This window comes from Gadus chalcogrammus, chromosome 4, assembly GCF_026213295.1.
Source record: "Gadus chalcogrammus isolate NIFS_2021 chromosome 4, NIFS_Gcha_1.0, whole genome shotgun sequence".
Lineage (NCBI taxonomy): Eukaryota > Metazoa > Chordata > Actinopteri > Gadiformes > Gadidae > Gadus > Gadus chalcogrammus.
Window position 1 is genome coordinate 1,952,341 of NC_079415.1, and position 10,502 is coordinate 1,962,842.

The 10,502-nt window shown below is 47.4% G+C and overlaps 1 protein-coding gene across 1 annotated transcript in view; it reads left to right on the plus strand.

The window, feature by feature from the left end:
- The window catches only part of nell2b (neural EGFL like 2b), a 54,653-nt gene extending 53,206 nt beyond the window's left edge, over positions 1 to 1,447 (plus strand). Inside the window, exons 27-28 of the mRNA XM_056588726.1 lie at positions 1 to 20; positions 749 to 1,447. The exon at positions 1 to 20 is cut by the window's left edge and continues 214 nt beyond it. Coding sequence (XP_056444701.1) covers positions 1 to 20; positions 749 to 790 — 62 coding nt within the window. The 3' untranslated portion in view covers positions 791 to 1,447. The remainder of the gene's footprint in view (positions 21 to 748) is intronic.
- Positions 1,448 to 10,502: the final 9,055 nt, after the last annotated feature.

Below are 10,502 nucleotides of genomic sequence, written 5' to 3' on the forward strand. Positions count from 1 at the left end.
GCACGCTCTGCCAGTGCAAGGTGGGGGCGCACGCACACACGCACGCACGCACTACTCACACAAGCACACACACAAATACATACACACATCTATCCATACACACACACACATGCTCACACAAGCACACACACACACACACACATCTATCCATACACACACACACACACACACACACACACACACATACATCTAGAAATACACACATATTCAAGCACGTACACACACACTCAAACGCACACAAACACACTTACACGTAAGCACATATTCACCCTGTTTAAACATTTTAAACACAAACCATGCACTTAAACAATTGGAGGATCTTCATCACATGACTTATTCCCTCTCGTTCTCACTCTCTCTCTCTCCTTCTCTCTCTCTCTCTCTCTCTCTCTCTCATCCCCCCCTCTCTCTCTCTCTCTCTCTCTCCTCTCTCTCTCTCTCTCTCTCTCATCTCTCTCTCTCTCTCTCTCTCTCTCTCTCTCTCTCTCTCTCTCTCTCTCTCATCCCTCTCCTCTCTCTCTCTCTCTCTCTCTCTCTCTCTCTCTCTCTCTCTCTCTCTCTCGCTCATCCCTCTCTCTCTCTCTCTCTCTCTCTCTCTCTCTCTCTCTCTCTCTCTCTCTCTCTCTCTCTCTCTCTCTCTCTTCCCCCCTCTCCCTCTCTCTCTCTCTCTCCCTCTCTCTCTCCCTCTCTCTCTCTCTCCCTCCCTCTCTCTCTCTCTCTCTCTCCCTCTCTCTCTCCGTCCGTGCAGAACGGCCACGTCTGTTGCTCCAAGGACCCTCTGTGCCGCTAGCCGCGCCCAACGCCGAGGCCACGCCCACTGAACGGCCACGCCCCTCTGGCCACGCCCCGCCCGCCAGCTCTGTATAAACTGCTCCCCCCGCTCCCTCTTTTGTGAAGCCCTACGTCAAACTCGCCCTGCTCAGATCACTTCGGTGCACCTCCCCGTCCGTCCGTCACTCCTTCTCCTGTCCGTCTGTCTCTCCGTCTGTCCCTCCGTCAATCTGTCCGTCCCTCATTCCATCCATCCAGCTCTCCCACAATGGTTTTCCATCGGTCCGTCGGTCCGACCGACCTCAGTGTTTTTCTGTCCATCCATTCAGACTTGCGTTGGTCTGGATGCACCATGGTACACCACCCGTCCGTTCACCCATCCGTCTAGTCATCCATCCATTCATTCCTTCCACCACCTCCTCGATGTTCAGCAGGTCAGGAACGCCGGGTCACAACCGATCCGAACGCTAAGGATAAATAGCTCCACCGGATAAACGAACGATAAGCAAAGGGACTCTGACTAGTCCAGTCCATGGATGCACCCCGATCCGTTTATATGTTTATAGCTTCAGTAAACAACTCGGAAAGTGGCTTGCGCTGTTCCATGTCATTTGATATTTTCTCCGACCAATCAGTGTTGTTTCCCCCCCCCCCCCCCTCCCTGCCTGGCCTTGGTTTTTGTGAAACAACGAGTTCCGCTCGCATTGTAAGCGTCGGACGTTTTCCGATGTGTCGGGTTCGTTCCCCGCTGTGTCCCTTGTCCGAGGGGTCTGGGGGTCTTGGGGGGGGGGGGGGGGGGGGGGGGGGGGGGAGAGCCGATTCAAACCGATAACCGTTTCCTTTCTCTGAGACTTTTGAATAGAACTGTGCTTTTGTACCGTAGCTTTATCCTGTTCCGTCCTGGTTGGAAGTATTTAGTGGCTTGATATTGTGTACTGAGAAATTTAACCTTTCCATTAAAGTGACTGAAAAGAGAACACCTTTTTGCTTTATGTTGTGTGGTTTCTACAACAAACAAAACGACACACACCAACACACACACTACGTTCAGCATTGGACTTTTTGCTTTCGAAGAGCGATGGCTTGTTGAATAGAGAGCTCCGTCATTTCACATTCGTGTTGTTCAATCGATTGAAGATCGGCAGCTTTTGCTTTTTACATTCATCAGTGCTTCTGCGCCACAGTTTGAGGGGGCCGTGTATAAAGTGTCGAAGCAGGAGGCTGAAAGCTGCAACACAAAACGGCAATTACCGCAATCATTCCCACTAATTGTATTGTAATCAGTGGCCCATTCTCTGACTTGGGGGCTAATACATCACTCTGTCATCATGTAGCGTGTTAAGGTGTATATTTTGTATTTTTGTCGGTCCCGAAAATGATTAATAATGAACGAAAGGAAGTTCACTTTGATGGGAGTGACATGTCAAGTCACTCCAACGGCTCCGGTGCAGAACACAAACCGAGGCGGCGTCGTCCTTGGCAACCTCGGCAACGTTTCGTATTCAAAGAGCATATCGAAGAGTAAACAAACAGAGCTTAAACCATAGGGGTACAGCGTGGAACGAACCCCGGTCGTCGCTGCTCTTTGTGATTGACGTGAGATTATTTGTGTGCGATATTTCGTTTGTTCAGCAAGTCAACCCACCCTCTGCCACTCGCACCTTTGTTAAAGTTGCACTCAGTGAGAATCTAGGTCATCTCCTGCCTGATTATGAAAAAGTATTGAGAAAGATAGAAAACGTACCATGACAGCAGGAATACATTGGCCTTAAGAAATAAATAAAAATCGACGTTGAGTTTCACTTACATAATGTTGGTATGTCTCCGGAGCTGCGGCCGAATAAACAACCCGTGCCCATTCCTACTGACCTTTCCCAAAACAAAAAAAGAAAAGCGCAGCAGTGCATGCTGGGAGCTGAGGTTGAACCCACAGCCGGCTCCCTCGACATCCATTTCTGATCTCCTCTAAAGTGTGTCTCTAAAGGTATGGTATGTGCTCGTCCATGACAAACGATCATCCCGGTACTTCGTTGGTGTGTTCCCCTGTACGCTCACCGGTTCCGTCTGGGCCACAGAGCAGCCCTGAGGGACACCGTGTGTGGCACGCTTCACACCCGCACCAGACCTGGTGCTCACCGGCACTTTCACACCAGACCGGTCTTCTGTTGCCCACAGATGGTGCGTGTTAGTGGGCCAGCTCTTCCCCCTGGTCCCAGACCGGCCCTCTCCTAGCGACGGAACCCGACCGGACGGTGTGGGCGGCACGCAACACTGCATCCAATCACCGGAGTTCACTTTTAAGTGGCTCTGGCACGGCTGACCACGTTCACATTTTTGGATGCAGATTTTGCTTCTCCTCTTTCGCGGTTGTCACCCCTCTCTCTTGCCTTTCTGGTCACTGGCCTCCTTCACCTCTCTCCTCTTCCTCGAGTCTCGTTGTGCTCCCTCCTCTCATCTCCTCTCTGCTCCTCTCCCTTTCTCTCCTCTCCCCTTCTCTCCTCATTCAAACTCTCTCCTCTCCTCTCTTCTCCCTCTCCTCTACTCATCTCCACTCTCAACCTCTCTCTCCCCCTCTTCTCTCCTGTCCTGTCCTCTCAACCTATCTATTCTCCTCTCTCCTCCTCTCTCTCCTCTCCCCCCCCCCCCCCCCTCCAGTCAGCACATTAACATCCACACCAACGCGGTACCCCCCCCCCCCCCCCGACAGCAGTCCCTCCGTCACCATCATCGTTTTCGCATTCCCTAACTAATTCCCTCATACATAGTTATGGACGAGCGTTAGCTGCTCATTAGCGAGGTTGTCCGCACTGTTGCTATGGCGATGCACCCGGCGAGCGTGCGGCGTTCGGTTTCTGTTTCGCCGAACGGCCGCCGCGGGGGAACCGTCAGACTTGCTCTCGCCGAGAGGAGATTGCTCTGCCCACCGTGTGAAGGGATCTAGCGCGTCCGTCCGTCGGCTCCTGATCTGTTAAGTTCCTGGTTGGGGTCGCGGAGGGGCGGAGATATCGGAGCACTATAGTTCATCAATTAGACTCACATAGACACGCGTAGGCACGCGCGCGGGCAAACACACACACACACACACACACACACACACACACACACACACACACACACACACACACACACACACACACACACACACACACACACACACACACACACACACACACACACACACACACACACACACACACACACACACACGATGAGGGGCGAGAGGGAGGAGGGGCTTTTGGGTGATTTTTCATTAGGGAACGAAGCGTTCATGAATTAATGGTTCATCAAATATTAATTTTTGTGGTTAAGAATTATAAATAGACGCACACGCACACACACTTTAATGTGTGTCCTACGTTTATTGACAGTTCACTTAACAATAGAATGCAGCTTTGATACATTATTCATTGTAGACTAAGAGAGTAAATGACTTCCGACCCAACAGGGGAAAATGTAACATTTAATGTGAAGTCACATAAAAAAGGATGCAATATAACAAATGCACACAAACATTCTCTCTCTCTCTCTCTCTCTCTCTCTCTCTCTCTCTCTGTCTCTGTCTCTGTCTCTGTCTCTCCCTCTCTCTCTCTCTCTCTGTCTCTCTCTCTCTCTCTCACTCACTCACTCACTCACTCACTCACTCACTCACTCACTCACTCACTCACTCACTCACTCACATACGTGGACACACTGTTATTAAATGTCTCGTGTGGGCTGACAGAGATGGATGTGATGATTATGCAAGCAGCGAATTCTCCCGTCATCCTTTGCAGAATACGTGAGAGAGAAGAAAGCTCACCTTCGCCCGCTCATCCCCCCCGGTAGATCTTCCACGGCCATAATAAACCACCAACCAAGGCGTTCCCTCACCAACACACACACAGACGCCATGGGTCACTCACACTGACTTCACACACGTATTGTTCGTTTGGTGATGTATGGGGACCGCACGGCTGGTGATTCATCTCTTGGTCCCCATAAACAACATTCTGTGTGTGAAGTTGGTTAAAGCATGAGGTTTTGAGGGGTGTGTGTGTGTGTGTGTGTGTGTGTGTGTGTGTGTGTGTGTGTGTGTGTGTGTGTGTGTGTGTGTGTGTGTGTGTGTGTGTGTGTGTGTGTGTGTGTGTGTGTGTGTGTGTGTGTGTATGTGCATCAGTATGGGTGTGTGCTCGTGGGTTTTTTGTGTGTGTGCATGTGTGTATGTGCCTGTATCTGCTTCTGTATGTGTGTTTGTGCATGCGTATTTGTATGTGTTTGTGTGTACTTCTTTATGCGTGTGTGTGTGTATGTGCGTCTGTATGTGTGTGTCTGTGTGTGTCAGTATGTTTGTCCGTATGTGGCCTATGTGCCTATGTGCCTATGTGCTTGTGTGTGTGTGTGTGTGTGTGTGTGTGTGTGTGTGTGTGTGTGTGTGTGTGTGTGTGTGTGTGTGTGTGTGATGTTGTTGGGGTGATATATGAGGACAATAAGACATGGCTGGTGATTCAACATGGGTTCCCGGGAGCCCTGATTTACGGCGGGAGCCCAGCAGCTGTGTGTGTTCCCCGACCCAAACACGCACATCCCCCATAATGCCTCTGGATGGAAACACTCTCTACCTCATGGCTATAGGGGACAGCAGTGAGTGACAAAGTACCAGGAGGGAGAGGGAGAGGGAGGGAGAGAGAGAGAGAGAGAGAGAGAGAGAGAGAGAGAGAGAGAGAGAGAGAGAGAGAGAGAGAGAGAGAGAGAGAGAGAGATGAGAGAGAGAGAGAGAGAGAGAGAGAGAGAGAGAGAGAGAGAGAGAGAGAGAGAGAGAGAGAGAGAGGTAGAAGGTAACCAGAAAAGACAAGAAACAATGAGACATAACAGTAAATAACCTTATTAAATTAATACAGCAGGTTCTGAATTTCCTGCATTCTCTTCCTCAAATGTATACCCCCCAAGCCCCCCCCCCCCACCCACCCTCGTCTTGCTTCCGTGGTCCGACCAATCTTCGGGTGATTTAGGAAAAAAGTGGGCGTGGTCTTGATTTGCACCCAATTATTAGAACTTATTATTATTTATTAATTATTCGAACTATGACCCATAGGGTTGTCACATACAGCGGATAGCACGACACCAGCCAAGGTATCCCTCTACCACGTATTCCGTCAATTAAATATAATACCCCGCTTAAACGACTCTCAGATATCCGAGTTGAAGGTCATCATGGGAATGCGCAGGCCCCTTCTCGCAGAGGTAACGGTGCAGGGTAAACACAGGTGTCGCGCGTAACACTAATTATGGGTGTGGGCGGGGCTAGCAGACTCACCGAGCGGAGAGGAGTCTGCTCCGAGTGCCCCCTGGTGCGCGTCAACGGAGCGCGCCCTTAATTAGAGTAATGAGAGACACCTGTGTTTGTCCTACGGGGACGCCTCCGGAGAAGACTCGGGGGCGCTCATGTCTACCTCCGTCATGGAGCTGAAGCGGTAAAAAAAAAACGCTGTGCTTTGCGTAACCGAAAACAAAAATAGGCGCAAGAATTGATGGATTTAATCTGTCATTCCAGAACTGAAATTAATCTCAATTTAATCACAATGATTTGGCCGTTTGCTAGTTGGCCTGCGTTTAGGTTTCAAAAGGCAGTTGGCAGGGTGTTTGGGGGTGAAAATAAAATGTGACAGTCCGTAATTAGAAAATAAATGGCTATTAACCACCAACATGTCAAAACACACCACAGGTCATCGTTCATTTCAATTTTAAAATAACCCTCTAATGACCGAAACAATATTGGGTCAATATCCCTTTGAACAAGACACTCTGCCAATGGTAACTAATAGCATCTTTCAGAGCCCAGACTACAATCACTCAAGGCATACGTGCGTTGTGTACTAAAAAAAGAAAGTAGGCCTACGTTCCTTCCCTAATGAGTAAAATGGTTGAGAAAACAGACAGGACATCGCTTTCCTCCTGCACGGGGGCGTTGAGGATCTGTCAACAGCAGAGCAAGAGGAGTAGCAATCTGTCGACGGAAACCAACAAGATCCTGCCCCAAACAGGCCGCAGTGAGACATTATTCTCATGAAAATGTCTCTCTCTCTCTCTCTCTCTCTCTCTCTCTCTCTCTCTCTCTCTCTCTCTCTCTCTCTCTCTCTCTCTCTCTCTCTCTCTCTCCCCCTCCCTCTCTCTCTCTCTCTCTGTGTTGCATTTGACGGTCATCCATCTAATGAGATGGGACCAGATAACGGTCAATATTTAATTTAAATTTGAATAATATTCAGTGTATAACGAATCAGAAGTTTTGCCGGCGACCCTGTTTAAAATGTTAATTATTCATTTGCATACTGCAGAACATAGTCCACACATTGGGAACATGGACCTATTAGGAAGGACATTATAGGTCCTCATTGTAACTGCTTCCCTGTCTTTTTCTCATTTCAACGGTAGGTCTACTCTCAGTTTTTGTGTAAAACGTCGCCATCTAGAGGACAAACAGCATTCAACACGTCTCCTTATTGGGACGGGTATGACATTATTCCGAAAACAAAGGCTTTAAAAGGACCTGAAACAACATTGTTATCCACAAAGTTGCACATTAAGAGCTCGATGAAACATTACTATATGGATATGTTTTAAATGTAATCGTTCAGTACAGCCTATTTGTTATGCGTGAAGGTATTCCGTGTATTCTGTGCGTGTTTGTTTTGCAGGCTTTCGGGAAAGGCATTTGCAGAGCCACTCCCATGCGTGGTGTAATAAAATAATAAATATTATCAGGTCTATGTATTTATCCGGTCTGATAGGCCTTGGTGTAGACTGTCAAAGTCCTCCAATGACTGGGCCACATTCCCACAGTGAATGTTTCACCTTGTAAAAGCGTCTGCAGAATGAGTGACGATGTAATATCAATGTCCCATCCCTCCTCACTATACGGCTCTACCCTGGTGTGTGGCGGGAGCTCTGATGGGCATTACATTGAGATCTAAAGCGGATCAGACCAACCATCAAGGCTTTATTCTCATCGACATATATCTGTCATACATAAATAATCCACGGGATAATCCTGACATAGACAGTTAACTGGTGACCGGTAGTATATAGAGAATAGGAAAAAAGTAACAACAAAATACGAATACTACCCAAAATAGTTCGCCTATTACATAAAACTGTAGCATTGGCTATTTTGTATGTTGCATGCCAACCCTTTCCTATACTGAATATTGCAATAATCCGCAACCAAAATACACCCAGTAGGGGGCGGTGTTGTAGCCTATTCATTTGTTGGAAATGAGAGAAAACCCAATTTAGTCCAATAATACTCCTACAGTCTCACAAATCAGAGTTTGTATGGGCTTAATAAAACTGCTGGATCCGAGATAACAACCGTCGAATTCCGTTGCATCTCTGTCGATTACCATTTAATTTACATTCTTCATTTAAACGTTATGCCTTCATTAAGTTAACGTCTCAATAAAAATACATTGAGCTACTTCAGGAGAGGGAATTCGAAAGGCCTAATGTAGGCCGAAGTGTGAAGGAGACATTGACTGACAACACGTTCAAAATGGACTCAACCTCACATACACCAGAGATTGAAAAACAAAACAATAAAAAAGAAGAAGAGAAGGCCTGTCTTGTTTTGAATTAAATTTGAATAAAGCCAAATAGATGTTTGCATATTTGGCGCCTGAGTGTCTATGATGCCATTAATTGTTGTCTTCTGTGTGTTTGTGTGTGTGTGTGTGTGTGTGTGTGTGTGTGTGTGTGTGTGTGTGTGTGTGTGTGTGTGTGTGTGTGTGTGTGTGTGTGTGTGTGTGTGTGTGTGTGTGTGTGTGTGTGTGCGTGTGTGTGTGTGTGTGTGTGTGCCCGGGCGCGTGTGTGTGCGCGCGTGCGTGTGCGTTGTCTGTGTGTGTTGATATTATATGTAGTAGTAGCCTGTAGTTGTTGCAGCAAGAGTCAAATGATTAGTCATTGCAGGCTTACAAATAAACATTTTTATAACGTCAACTGAATATGTAATATATATATATATGCATATATATAGGCTAGAGATAGATAGATTTACTGACTGACTGAAAGGTAGGCCTATATCTACTAATCAATCTTGAACACTTAGTTCAAGCAATAACGTTATTATTTACAACGGTATCCTATCCTGGCCCGGGCCGCGGTTCTCATGAGTCCAAAGTGCGCTCTGCTGAAACGTGATAATCTCGCGCCTGATCGTAATTCCTTTCTTTATTTCATTGAAAGGGGGCGTGGCCATCACGGTGAGGGCTGTCCGTCCTTTCTTTTCTTTCTACCCCGGCGTTTACTAATAGCTGAGGGAGTGCTATGGATCTGTGGGATGGAATAATGCGGCTAACCACTAGCGTGGAGCGCTAGCTGAGCAGGATCCCACACACGGTTATCCTCTGAGAGGTTCTGGGGGTGAGGGTTAGGGCACTGAGGACTGGAAACTGAACTGGGGAAGACTGGCGTGGATTAAACGAGCTCACAGGGCACACAACATACAGGATAGATCCGCTCACCAGGAGGGGGAGGATTCGATGAATCGTTCAAATAGGCTAATGAAAGTAAAAACAAGTATATTGCTAATTAATTGAATGCATAATGTTCAATGTATAACTCCCTTTCAGATAGGATAACGCTTTAGTTGAAAAAAATGGATCCCATTAGGCAAAAAAAACATAAGCGAAAAAAATAATCCAATATTTTTCATCCAAATAATAAATAACGGTATCTGATTCCATCAGAGTAAGAGCCATGCAGGTCAGTCGGGCGCCGGTCCGTGTTTTGGAAACACCGGCGAGAGGCCCTCAAAGCGTCCGCTGGCAGCAGATTGAGAGCGCTCTGGCCCCCGCGCTGCTGGGCGTCGTTCCACCGGGCCTCTAATCTTGTGGGTTGTGGCCCCGTTTCTGTTCTTCTACCATGTCATTTTCCCCCACTGACTTCGCGGCAGGACATGCGGTTATACAGCATATCCACCCATGCAGTCCTAGCAGACGTGCACGCACACACACATTGCCGCACGCACACACGTGCACAATGTCAGACATAGCGGTAGTTTGGAGGACAGTAGGCTCTGTGGGATCACTTTAAGTTCAAATTGTCATCATTTTAAATGTTTATACAGGAAATTCCCCCATTTAGTGCAACCACACACACACAAGTACACTTACGCACGCAGACTGTTTGTGTGTGTGTGTGTGTGTGTGTGTGTGTGTGTGTGTGTGTGTGTGTGTGTGTGTGTGTGTGTGTGTGTGTGTGTGTGTGTGTGTGTGCGTGCGTGCGTGCGGCTGTGTGGGTGTGTGGGTGTGTGTGTGTGTGTGTGTGTGTGTGTGTGTGTGTGTGTGTGTGTGTGTGTGTGTGTGTCTTTTTGGCCCTGGTTAGATTGGGTGGAGTTCTCCACCACTCCCTATATTTACAAAATGTCTCTTTAAACCGTGATGACTACAGCATGTGTTCGCGCTGGGATTCTGTAGCCATGCAGTACGTGTACCAAAGAGGCACACACACGGCTTTATCAAAAGGGTCTGTCTTAATAATAGGTATTATTCTATTCTATTAATAGAGCACCTCAGCTCATCTGTGTGTTGGAGGCTAAATAAAAACGATGGCCTCATTTTCTAAATATAATTAGATTAATCATACAGTTATGTTAATCTCGATTTATTGAACTCAATAAAACGGAAAGATACTACCCCACATGACCAAAACAACATTTTTGTCATTTGGATGGAGGCAGCGGATGATAAAAAAAAAAAGAA